Source organism: Schistocerca nitens, chromosome 2, assembly GCF_023898315.1.
Source record: "Schistocerca nitens isolate TAMUIC-IGC-003100 chromosome 2, iqSchNite1.1, whole genome shotgun sequence".
Taxonomy (NCBI): Eukaryota; Metazoa; Arthropoda; class Insecta; order Orthoptera; family Acrididae; genus Schistocerca; species Schistocerca nitens.
In genome coordinates, this window is record NC_064615.1 from 302,957,266 (window position 1) to 302,970,827 (window position 13,562).

A 13,562-nucleotide genomic window follows, 5' to 3' on the forward strand; every position below is an offset into this window, starting at 1 on the left:
AATTCTTTTCTGCATTCAATCTCCTAACTTATTTGCAGACCTGATATTTATGCTGCTTCTAGAATTGTTTATATAACTTGTAGTTAGTCTGTGCAAGCTATACAATTTTCAGAACTTTTGTTATAACATATAATGGCAAAGGTTTTTATTTTAAAGTTGGATTTTTATAGATGATATTCACTTTTTTTGAATGCGATTGGTACTGTTTTTGTCCAGTGAGGACTTTTAAGAGGAGGTTCCATTTATTGTTGACCCACGACTGTGTCTAAGTATAGCAATTATGTGCAGATAGATATTTTTTGTGTTTGTACATTTTTCTTGGTTTTAATTTGGTATTGGAATATCTGCTGAGATGATGTGGTCATAATGATCTATTAAAATACCGTTTGTGTTAACTGTACTGCAGGTACTTGTCATCATAGATCTTTAACCTCATAAGATACGATGCGATATGTTAAAGTTTGCTTTCCTGACAATCATGGGAAGTGTTCATTTTCAGATCTCCGGGTATGGTGTTATTTAAATTCCTACACCATGGTATTAATTTATTCAAAACTCCATCAAAAGATTTCAGGAATGAATTAAGTTTTCCAGATGAGGGTCTGTATCTACCAACAACAAAGAAATAAATAGAGTGAAACGTGAATTTGGGCATTGAAATTTTGACTCTTTGTCAACATAAAACTTATTCACTCATGACACTTTCCCTGTAGTGGATAGAAGCTTATGTTTTCTCAAGTATATGACGATGCCACCTACTTTATTACGTGTCATGCAGTAAGATGTTTCTAGTTTATAATTTGAAATAGTGAATGTTATCTACTGATTTCTGGTGTTCTGTTACAAACTACTGTAGATGGAGTCAGTCCTGTAATAAATGATGCAAAAGCATCTCATTAAGATCTTGTACTTATAACGCAAAAATGATAGAGTACTCTTACATGAACTTAAGGATGTATGAGGCATATATGAAACATATTTTCATTTTCCAGGCCTTTATTGTGTTTCTTCATGGGATCAGAACGTCAATTTTTGGATTTGGCATTGTTAATGTTGGAGTATGGCCAGATGCATTTTCTGTCGCCAGCCGCAAATGTCTGAGTCTAGTATTATCTCGTGTAAAAGTGTGCAAATATTTTCTGTGCATTTAGAAATTGTGTAACTGAGGTAGGACATGAGAAGCAGCCTGGTATTCTCTTGTTGAATGTGAGAAACTGCCTAAAAACTACATCTGTGCTTATTGGCGCTCTGAATCTCATTGTTAATCCACCAGGTGAATTTCAGCCTGCTGATGTGTGTGGATAACCATGTGGGTCCATAAATGAAACACACACACTGGTGTTATCTCATGGCCCGCATCTCGTGGTCATGCGGTAGCGTTCTCGCTTCCCACGCCCGGGTTCCCGGGTTCGATTCCCGGCGGGGTCAGGGATTTTCTCTGCCTCGTGATGGCTGGGTGTTGTGTGCTGTCCTTAGGTTAGTTAGGTTTAAGTAGTTCTAAGTTCTAGGGGACTGATGACCATAGATGTTAAGTCCCATAGTGCTCAGAGCCATTTGAACCATTTTTTGTTATCTCATGTGGCACCAATGCAGTGTTTATTTGTCCTTAAAAAAAAAGGTCACGTTTGTCCTGCATGTGCATTGCTTCAGTGACGTAGTATTTCAGGATTAACTCTCCCAAGAAATTGTAATTTTTGTCCTTGAGATGAATGACCTCTCTAACATTACATTGCGCATTCAACTTATTGTTTACTATTTCTAGAAACTGTGTTTGTTACCAAGTCCTTCCCTAACCTACTGAGATGTAGATGATGGGTCATATGGAATTTTCTTCCTGTGCAGCTTATGTCAGCAAATGTTATATTATTAAATCTTGTGTATATATTTTGTATCTCCTTATTTACACATGACCAGTCTGCTTACTCGTTATGATGCTTCTCAGTGTGTGCAGTCTTCTTGTGTCAAGATCACTAGATCTTTTGTTTCATTACTTGCTACATTGTTCGTTTCCACTAAGATCAAGAAAAAGTCTTTATTTGATAATGGTGACATCCGATCAGAAAGTATCCCATAGAAGTTGCTGCCTGGAATTTTGTGCCTAGTTTCACTGTACTGGTTATATTTTAATGTATGTACTACTTCTATTTTGAAACTTTGCAGCTAAGATTTGCCCTTCCATATAGAATTATTTTACATTTTTTGACTGTTTACTGATTTTAGGCATAATAGTACTTTGGTGCTGTGTGATGACACTGTTTTGTCTTTTGCCCATAGTAGCTGATAATGCCGTATGAGAAATTCTTTAAGATCACTTCATTATCAATGACCACACTATGATAGCATTATTTTTATAATACTGAAAATGTCTGTGTCATGCTTTGATTTCAGTTTAGTTTTTCTTCTCATGTGATTTGAGACTGCTCATTGCACTCTCACAGTCTGTAACTAAAAGCCCATCAAAGGGGTTTGGGTTTTCATGTACAAAATTTGTGTTGCATGCACTGTTTACATGATTACGGACTTCTTCCATGTTGTATTTGTGTGTAACTTCCATCCACTTTCAGAAGCAGATTAGATACTTGCAGAACTTCTAGCATATTCAGCTTACTTTTTCCTACATGAAATTTCAAAGTGTCCATTTTCAGTGCATGAATTGTAAACTGTAACCTCTATGCATTCAACTTTGTGATTTTCACATGCTTTCTTTGTAATGGGGAAAAATTAACATTTTTATGAAGAGAAATGTGATCAACGTACACATTGGATGCCATCTTGATCTTATCTGTGTATTTTTCTCTGGCATTTCGGTGAGTTCCCTTTCACATTATGGCAGTGGCATGACTGCAGTTCTCAAAATCTCTGTACACAAAATTTGGTGTTTTTTTTTTTTTTGTACATCTTGCATGGCTGTAATCAGGCATGATTGGTATGGTTAGTATGGGTCCCACACACAACTGCACTACTACATATGATGTCTTACCAGGAAAAAATACTCTTCTTGCTTCACCTTTCTCAACCAGCCCTCCAAGATTCTTGTCACCTCCAAGAAGACCCTGTTTGCCTTGCAGCCCCCCCCCCCCCCACTTTCATGCATTTGTTTTTTCAGCCAAAATAATTAGATGGAAACTTTGGTTCCCTACAGGTCAAATGTTGATCGATGCCTGGTTGGGTAAAGGAAAAGCCAACCTCAGGGTGAGTGATGTTCCTGTACCACAGTTCAGCCGTGAAAATTGTGAGGCAGTGGTGGCATATTTATTGATCCAAGGGTTCCTGCAAGAAGATTTTCATTTCACCCCATATTCAACTCTTAGTTACATCAAAAGAGGTAGGTATTTAGCTTATCACGGTTTTGAAGATACCCTTTTGATGAAGAAATTTTAAATTTTTGGATAAAATAATCATCATTTTCTAAAATTTTTGAGAAGGTAATGTACTCCATGCTTGTTGCCCACCTGTATAGTAATGGGCAGCCTACTTAGCCAATCACAGTTTGGATTTCAAAAGGGCGTATTCTATTGAGTCAGCTTTTTATACATTTACACCCCACATAATACAATCATTAGATGATAAAGTATAATCAACTGGGATCTTCTGTGACATGTTGAAGGGTTTTGATCATGTCAGTCTTTATATTCTATTAGAGAAGTTAGGTTTTCATGGCATGCATAACTCACCTAATACCAAACAGTGTTGTGAAGCTGAGCAAAGCAGCATCATCAGAGAACATAGTAAATGATGTTTTTGTGATAGTTACTGAATAGTTTTACATAAAGGGCTAACTTTAAACTTAAAAAACCACAGTTCATCCAGTTTTGTACTGTCAAATATATCCCACCTAGTATGCCAACAATAAATAATAGAGTAGAAAATAATAAGTTCTTAGATGTACATGTTGATGAAAACATAAACTGGAAAAACCATTTAACTCAGCTACTTTTGCCACAAGAATAATTGCCAACATTGGGAAACAGAAGTCAGTAAGATAACATATTTTGCATATTTTATTTCATTGATGTCTTGTGGGATAACATTCTGCAGTAACTTCTCAATTAGGCAAAAAGTATTTATTGCACAAAGCAAGATAGGCCTAATTAGAATTATGTGTGGAGTTCACATGTGTACATCTTGTAGGGATCTCTTTGAGCAGCTAGGAATACTAATGACAGCCTACAGTAGGTCTACATTTATTTACTTATGAAATTTGTAATCAACAATCCATCTAAGTTTAAGATGAACATAGATATTGACAAGTACAACACTAGAAGAAAAAATGATCTGCATTACACTTCAGGGAATGGCACTTTATCACCAAGTGGAGTGAGATATGCAGCTATAAAACTCTTTGGCAATATACTTGTGGAAATAAAATGTCTGGCAAGTGGCAGAAATGTTTTCAAATGTAGATTTAGCAACCTCGTCTATATCATACAGGAATTCTTAAGTAGAGATAGACATTTTTAAATAAAAGCACCTGTAAATGACCAGCACATAGCCTTATAATTATTATATTTTATTTCTTAAATTTTTTAGTTTTCTGCATTTGTTCTGTTGAAATATTGCATATAATGAGGTTTATTGTGAATTTAATGTGTATAACAAGTAACTAATTAAACTAAATAAAGGTGTTTTCTGTAATAAATTAAAGTTATATGTTAAATCCAGTTACTGGACAACAGTCCTGACACCATGCATTTAAAATGGATTAGCTGTTGCACCACAGTTTGGAGTCCACGTTAAACTGTAGGTCCCCCAGCAACAGATGAGGTAAGTCAGTGCAAAGGCTGAAGGAGGGTAATGGCATACCATCTCCATTAGGACCATGCCTAGTAAAGCACTGTGGCATACAAACCAACCTTTGGGTTGATGATAGCTTTAGTTTTTTATTTCTCATAAACAGTTTTTATATGCATCTGTAAGAGGTAGTTCAGGTTTTGTTCAGAAAAGGGAAGGGAAGGGATACATAACACAAAAGAAATTTTTCCACATGTCTTATTATAAGAAGTTAAATAAAAATAAGAGGTGGTAGGAATCAGTTGGAAGTAGTTGGTGCAGAATGGTCATGGGGACTAGAGTGAGAGGAGAGGGCAAATTAATGCCTTAACGTAATTCGTGAGTTATCTTGTTTTATTATTTTGACAGTAACTTAAAATCCTGAGCATATTTGGGCTATTTAAGAACAGATCTCGGGGAGGGGCGACCACTTGTATCTGTTTCAGCACTTATAGTTAAGTGTGCGGCTGTTGAGTTTCGGTTCAGGTGGTTGCCACTAGGTATCCTCTTTACTGTGTACGGCTTTGGATACTTGACAACAAAACACGCACTTTCAGCCCCTCTCCTGTGGTGTTGTCAAGTCGACACTTTCAACAGAGGATGGCGATAGTGATTCTGAGTTTGACGTTGAATATAGCAGCTCAGAAAGCGAAGAAGAAATTGATGTTACTTCATTAGAGCTGAAAGTGACAACAGTTTGTCAGTTGAGTGACAAGTGCTTGCCAGTGGTACGAGATAAATACATCCACTGAGCTTCAGACAGCTTCTCCATGATTTTTGTTCACAGTAAACCATTGTAAAATACATGGTTAGACTTCATAGCTACACAGAAACTAAAAAATAACTTCAAGTTTCAGGATATTTTAGTGAAAGTCCAGTGCATGAGTATACTACGGATTTTATTATTGGTGAAATTCAAATTTTTTGTAACCCATTATTTTGGGCTTTGAAAGCTATCTTTATATTCTGTGTGTAATGTCCTTCATTATAGGATGTTTTTCACCAGTAAAAAAATGTTTTTGTAACATAATTTGAAAAAAAGGTCATTAAGTGAAGCGGTTAATAAATTTGAAAAAAAAAAAAAAAAAGCAAAGTTTAGTTAACTTACAAAAGTTGTTCAAGGAGAGGAAGTATTTATCTAAAGCTGATATGAAGTTAGACTGGCCAGTTGTGTTACCAAAACAAAAAAATAATGTAACTGGATAGATAAAAAATCTACTCACCAAGCGGTGACAGAACACACATGTAAAAGACAATCGCAATTGTCAAGCTTTCGGAGCCAGTGGCTCCTTCTTCAGGCAGAAGGGTTGAATTGGAAGGAAGAGCGGTGAAGGAAAAGGACTGGAGAGGACTAGGAAAAGTGGTACATTTCGGGAAAGTCACCCAGAACCATCGATCAGGGGAGACTTACCACACAGGATGAGAAGGAAAGATTGATTGTTGGGGCTGCATCAGAGCTTAAAGGTTTAAGACAGGGTAACATGCAGACAGAGATTACTGCTTAAATATCATGCATGAGTTAATAAGAGGGAAAAGCTAAGTGCATTGTACATAACAGAGGTGGGAGGGGGGCAGTGAAAAATATATGGGTGAGACAATGAAAGATGTAGAAAACTAAACTAGAGTGAAGCAAATAGTAGTTACTGTGAAGAAATGCTGAGACAGAAGAAATTAACATAAATTAAGGCCAGGTGGGTGGCGAGAACCAAGGACATGATGTTGTGCTAGTTCCCAACTGCGGAGTTCTGAGGAACTGGTGTCTGGGGAAGAATCCAGATGGAACATGGGGTGAAGCAGGCACTGAGGTCACAATTGTCATGTTGTAGAGCATACTCTGCAGCAGGATATCGCAAGTTGCCAGTATACACCATCTGCTTATGCCCATTCATCCTAATTGATGATTTGGTGGTAGCCATGCCAATGTAGAAGGCCGAGCAGTGTTTACATAACAGCTGATTTATGACGTGTGCCGTTTCACAGGTGGCTCTTGCTTTGATAGTATATGTTTTGCCAGTTACAGGGCTTCTATAGGTGGTGGTAGGAGGGTGCATAGGGCAAGACTTACAGCGGGGATGGTCACAGGGGTAGGAGCCATAGGATAGGGAAATGGGTGCAGAAGGAGCATAGGGTCTGACAAGAATATTGTGGAGATTGGGAGGGTGACAGATAACTATTCTAGGTATGGTGGGCAAAGTTTCAGACAGAATGGATCTCATTTCAGGGCATGATTTTAGGAGTTCATGGTCCTGTCGAAGTAGCTGATTAACACATCCCAGACCAGGATAATACTGAGCCACCAATGATGTGCTTCAAAGTTGTTTTTTGGAGGGATCAGCAGTAACAGGATTGGATGTGATGGCCCAGGAAATCTGCTTTTTAACTAGGGTGGGGGTGTAATTATGTGCAGTGAATGCTGAAGTGAGAATGGTGCTATATTGCTGTAAAGAGTCTGCATTCGAACAAATACATTTGCCTCGGATCCCAAGGCTGTATGGGAGGGAATGTTTGACATGGAAAGGATGGCAACTGTCAAAATGTAAGTACTGTTGTTTATTGGTAGGTTTAATGTGGACGGAAGTGTGTAGCTGGCCTTCGGTGAGGACAAGATCAACATCAAGGAAAGTGGCATGGGATTTGGAATAGGACCATGCGAAATTTAATTAGGAGAAGGTAGTTCAGAGATTCCGGGAATTTTAGCAGGTCAGCCTCACCATGAGTCCATATGGTAAAGATGTCATCAATGTGAAACTTCCTGGCAGATTAAAACGGTGTGCCCGACCAAGACTCGAACTCGGGACCTTTGCCTTTCGCGGGCAAGTGCTCTACCATCTGAGCTACCGAAGCACGACTCACGCCGGTACTCACAGCTTTACTTCTGCCAGTATCTCGTCTCCTACCTTCCAGACTTTACAGAAGCTCTTCTGCGAACCATGCAGAACTATCACTCCTGAAAGAAAGGATATATCTCATTCTGGAAACATCCCCCAGGCTGTGACTAAGCCACGTCTCCGCTATATCCTTTCTTTCAGGAGTGCTAGTTCTGCATGGTTCGCAGAAAAGCTTCTGTAAAGTTTGGAAGGTAGGAGACGAGATACTGTCAGAAGTAAAGCTGTGAGTACCGGGCGTGAGTCGTGCTTCGGTAGCTCAGATGGTAGAGCACTTGCCCACGAAAGGCAAAGGTCCCGAGTTCGAGTCTCGGTCGGGCACACAGTTTTAATCTGCCAGGAAGTTTCATATCAGCGCACACTCCGCTGCAGAGTGAAAATCTCATTCTGGAAACATCCCCCAGGCTGTGGCTAAGCCATGTCTCCGCTATATCCTTTCTTTCAGGAGTGCTAGTTCTGCATGGTTCGCAGAAGAGCTTCTGTAAAGTTTGTAAGGTAGGAGACGAGATACTAGCAGAAGTAAAGCGGTGAGTACCGGGCGTGAGTCGTGCTTCGGTAGGTCAGATGGTAGAGCACTTGCCCGCGAAAGGCAAAGGTCCCGAGTTTGAGTCTCGGTCGGGCACACAGTTTTAATCTGCCAGGAAGTTTAATATCAGCGCACACTCCACTGCAGAGTGAATATCTCATTCTGTAAACATCCCCCAGGCTGTGGCTAAGCCATGTCTCCGCTATATCCTTTCTTTCAGGAGTGCTAGTTCTGCATGGTTCGCAGAAGAGCTTCTGTAAAGTTTGTAAGGTAGGAGACGAGATACTGGCAGAAGTAAAGCTGTGAGTACCGGGCGTGGGTCGTGCTTCGGTAGCTCAGATGGTAGAGCACTTGCCCGCGAAAGGCAATGGTCCCGTGTTCGAGTCTCGGTCGGGCACACAGTTTTAATCTGCCAGGAAGTTTCATATCAGCGCACACTCTGCTGCAGAGTGAAAATCTCATTCTGTAAACACCCCCCAGGCTGTGGCTAAGCCATGTCTCCGCTATATCCTTTCTTTCAGGAGTGCTAGTTCTGCATGGTTCACAGAAGAGCTTCTGTAAAGTTTGGAAGGTAGGAGATGAGATACTGGCAGAAGTAAAGCTGTGAGTACCGGGCGTGAGTCGTGCTTCGGTAGCTCAGATGGTGTAGCACTTGCCCTGCGAAAGGCAAAGGTCCTGAGTTCGAGTCTCGGTCGGGCACACAGTTTTAATCTGTCAGGAAGTTTCATATCAGCGCACACTCCGCTGCAGAGTGAATATCTCATTCTGGATGTCATCAGTGTATCTAAACCAAACCAGGAGCTGAAGACTTATGGATCCCAGGAAAGTGCCCTCCAAGAGACGATCTAGGTCATGGTTGGTATCTTTGATGTAGGAAGGGAGTCTTTGTACTATGGGTTGCGGGTGTTGATCAACTAAGGCAGATATACGTTTAGTGGGTGCTTTGAAGCCAGCAACTATAGGACGGTCAGGATTATTGGGTATGTGGATCTTAGGAAGAAGGTAAAAGGTGTGGGTGTGTGGTTTGGGTGGGGTGAGAAGCTCTATGGATTGAAATGTTAGCCCTTGTGAGGGGCCTAATGTTTTAAGGAGGGACTGCAGGTCAATTTGAATCACAGGGATGGGATCTTGATGGCAGACATTGTATGTCGAGGTGTCAGGCAGCTGGCATAGACCTTCACTAACATACTCCTTTTGGTCAAGTAATGCAGTGGTAGACCCTTTGTCTGCTGGGAAGATAATGATGGAGTCATCAGCATTTAGGGAATGTAGAGTCTGGAGTTCTGCAGAGGACAGGTTAGGGTCTTGTTGTAGGGAAGATGTTTGAAATGTCTCATAATAAACATAGAATGTCAATTCTGTGTAAGGTAGTGATGCACTGCAGGAATTCTTGATTTCACCTAATCAGTGAGAAAATTCCACTACCAAATACAAAGATGTCTGATTTAACTATGAATGGTTGTACTGTGTTGTGGAAGATGGCCAGTGGTTTGTAGGTCTTGAGTGAAGGTGGTTTGAAACTCAAACACTGCATTAAATTTGTTGATGGTCAGAGCTAAGTGTTTAATTCTCTGTGTTCCCATAGGTCTACATTATCAAGACAAATCCTTGATAGAGAAGTACACATGGTAAGAATATGTTTTTGACATGAGTAACATTCTAGTTTGAGGAATACTTAAATGTAAAAATTGAAAGCTTTCTGACAGCATGTTGTAAATTAGGCAGAGCAGTTGTCATAAGCTGTGATTTGCAACTAAGATATCTAAAGAAGAAAAAGCAAACAAGAAGAGATGTACAAGAAAGTAGCGTGTACCAGTCTCTTGGCATCCCACTACGAAATGTTTCCAGTGGATGAGGGTTCTGGACTAGTGTTGGCCAGGGCAACAGTCACATACCTTCTGGCTCCAGAAATAGGCCAAGATGGCATGGGAAACGGGCAGTATTGCATGATCCAAAATAGAATGTCAAGAAGACTTCGAAGATAGAGCACAGTCACCAGACGTAACACATCAAGAATGAAATGCATAGTATAACTTTAACAATTGTTGCATGCAATCTTCAGGTGTTGCAATTTTAATGAGCAGCGTTGTATGCAGTGTTGGATCACAAGCCTTGCCACATCTCATATTATGAGCATATGCCAGACATTGTTTGGTAACACACAATTTGATTGGTTGATTCAATGGAGCATGTACCGCTTCTTTACTTGCGTAATAGTCTCACATGTAATAGTTTGCTGAACACATGTCACACTAGTTTTTGGAAAATGGGGTGTACACTTCTCCTTGTGCTGCTTTCATAGAAGTTAGCAATGATGAGTAATCTTCCTGTATGAAGAAAAATTTGAAGAGTCTGTTAATGGTGATGTACATTTTCCCCTGTTTTTGCTTATTATTTGAAAGATTTGTGTAATTTGATTACTGATGTGATTTTTTTTTTCTCCCTTCCAGGGCCGAGGGCAGCAAGTGTGTTGGCTAACAGCTACTGTATAAAGATGGCCGTCCCTGGCAAGAAGCTCCCAATGCCAGCTGTGGTGAAACCTGCATTTGTGTCATCTGGCGCAGCTGAGAGAGAACCAGGAGCATACAAAGAGAAGTGTACAAATAATAAGACTACAATTGTGATAAGTTCTGATAGGGAAACGGATGTGAAAAAGGAAAAAATGAAACAGGGTGGTGGGCACTCAGACTGTGGCTCGAAGTTGAATGGTGGTCCAAGTGCTTCCTCTGCAAAGAAACGTAAGAGTGATCATGAAACAATGTCCAACAAAAAACACAAATCAGAATCAAAATCTGATGTGCTTAGTAGTTCATCTAATCAGATTACCAAGAAATCAGATTTCATACCTACAAGCAGTGTTGAAACTGTGACGTTAGAGGACTCTGATAGTGAAGAGGCACCTGTTTTGAAGAGCACATCATTTTCGGCCAAGAAGCGCAATAAATATATAAGTTCAGGTAGCAGTGATGAGGACTTGGAATGTGGTTGAAATATGACTAAATGAGACTGTAATATGGCTATTTTTGTTACAAATGTATTGTGTAAAATACTGAAATATTAATATCCATTGCATTTTTCTAAAAGTAATTTAGATATTTATTTATTTATTCATTCTGAATCATTCCATTAATGTGGAATAAGAAATAATCAAACAAACCTTGATTTGTATATTTTCAACCTCAGCTTGAGTATTTTGTGTATTATACAAGTAAATATGCAATAAGTAGATAGATCAAATTGAAGTGTATTTTGACATCATTTAGTACTGTCAGTCAGCTGCCAAAACAAGAATAGCGTGATCGTGCTTGACAAGCCAATATAACTCTTTAATTACACCACTTTTAAAAAGACACGTCTGTAGGAGAAACAACAAATTAGAATGTAAGACGGGAGGAAAGTAAGCATGGGGACTTTAAGAAAATATGTGTTAACACTTCGAAGTGTGGGATTTGGGGAGTAACAAACTGAAGAAAAGTATTTAGAAATAACAGTGAATTATAACATAAGATTCAGGTTCCAATTTGCTTACAATGCATTGGCAGAATTTTATATGTAAAAAAATTGAGAACTTCATTTGAAATAAAGGACAGGATAGAAACGAAAATAAAAGAAATGGTGAGAAAGGAGAAAAAAGCGAGGCAAAGATTAAGGGGGAAGTGAAGGTGGTGGTTTTTTGAGAGGAGGGGGAAACAACACAATAATAATAATAATAATAATAATAATAATAATGTAGCAAGCCTAACGTATATGTCTCTGTTAACTTCAAAAAGGCCTATGACTCAATCCACAGACCCCCACTATTTAGAATTCTTGAAGAAAAAGGATTGGATTGGAAAATACAGAAAATCATTCAGCAGACACTAACAAATACAACATCCAAAGTGAAATTTATGGAAAAACTTTCAAAACCATTCGAGATAAAAACATGGCTTAGACAATGTGATGGGTTATCGCCTTTGTTATTCAGTGTAGTTCTAGATAGAGTCATGGAAGAATGGGAAAAGAAACTTCATGAAAATTGCTGGAAACCAATTTCATTAGGGGGGGGGGGGGGGGGGAACCTATGAATCCCCTACTTAGCCTTTGCGGATCATCTCCCAGTAATGGAAGATTCTTGTGAGACGGCTATAAAACAGATAGAAACTCTAAAAGAATGCGCAGGAAAGTCGGCCTGTAGATCTCATTTGAAAAGACAGTGTTTATGATGACAAATTTAGAAATTTTCAAATTACAAACCAAATATGGAGAAATTAACTGAGTATCACACTTTAAATAAATAGGAGGAATTATCTCTGAAAAATATGCACAACAAGAAAGAATACAAAAAGCTCGTAAAGGTTTAGGATTTGTGCAAATCCTCTATAATAAAAAATGGTTATCTTTAAATGCCAAAATTAGACATTACAAAACAGTAAGTAAACCATCAATGTTATATGCCAGCGGAACCTTGGCACTAAACAGGAAAACGGATATAGAAAATCTAAAGAAAGAAGAAAGAAAAATAATTACAAAAATTTTTGGACCAAGATGGACCGCGAATGGATGGAGACTACAGAAAACGTCCAAAATTGAGGAATATTCTAACAAAGACACAGACATGAGGAAAAGATGCCTCAAATTCTATGCCTACATAATGAGGCTTCCCGAACACAGACTAACAAAAAGAATAGTAAAATACATAGATTCCCTCGCTAATGGAGGAGAGTGAATCCAAAATGTTAAAAAAGACTTGCAATTAGCCAAAATCACCAAAGAAGAAATATACGTAAGGAACAATTTTAGAATAAAAGTAGAAAAATGGGAGGTTAAATCAGAGACAAAAGCCCAAAGAACCGGAATGAAATGGAGCAAAGAAAGAGGAACTAAATTCTCACAAACAATAAAAAACTCATGGGCAAATAAAAAGAACCAGAAGAACAAGAAGAACAGAAAATGAATGATCCTTACGTAGCGTCCTCCACTCTGGGAGCTTTAAGACTAATAATAATAATAATAATAACAATAATAATGTAGAGGGAGACAACAGCTGCTGATAAGCCAAATAGTAAAATGCATGAATCTATATAGATGGGGTGGGGTATGTGTTGTAAAGTCACTTCCTGCCTCTGAACTTGAGTAGTGTTGTTATTTGGATTGGAAATACAAATGATGTGAGTGGTTAGGTGTGAAGGAGGTATACAAGTTGCCTCTGTTACACATCATAATGTGCTTGAGAACTGAATATTGAATTTTGTTTGTGGACATTCATTCTGAGCGTGACTTGTAACATTCACCTGCTTTAATTCCTCATTGATTGTCCTCAGTGCTGATATACAGCGTTGCTACACTGGCTGAAAAATGGGGCGTGGAAGTTCATCACTGAATACTTTAAATGATGTAGC

General features: G+C 38.9%; 1 protein-coding gene across 5 annotated transcripts in view; it reads left to right on the plus strand.

The window, feature by feature from the left end:
• LOC126236063 (ATP-dependent DNA helicase Q1-like) overlaps nt 1-11,236 on the plus strand; it is a 156,084-nt gene extending 144,848 nt beyond the window's left edge. For all 5 annotated transcript variants that reach the window (XM_049945111.1, XM_049945112.1, XM_049945113.1 and 2 more), the window contains 2 exons: nt 3,143-3,325; nt 10,632-11,236. In XM_049945111.1, coding sequence (XP_049801068.1) covers nt 3,143-3,325; nt 10,632-11,170 — 722 coding nt within the window. In that variant the 3' untranslated portion in view covers nt 11,171-11,236. The remainder of the gene's footprint in view (nt 1-3,142; nt 3,326-10,631) is intronic.
• The last annotated feature ends 2,326 nt before the right edge of the window (nt 11,237-13,562 follow it).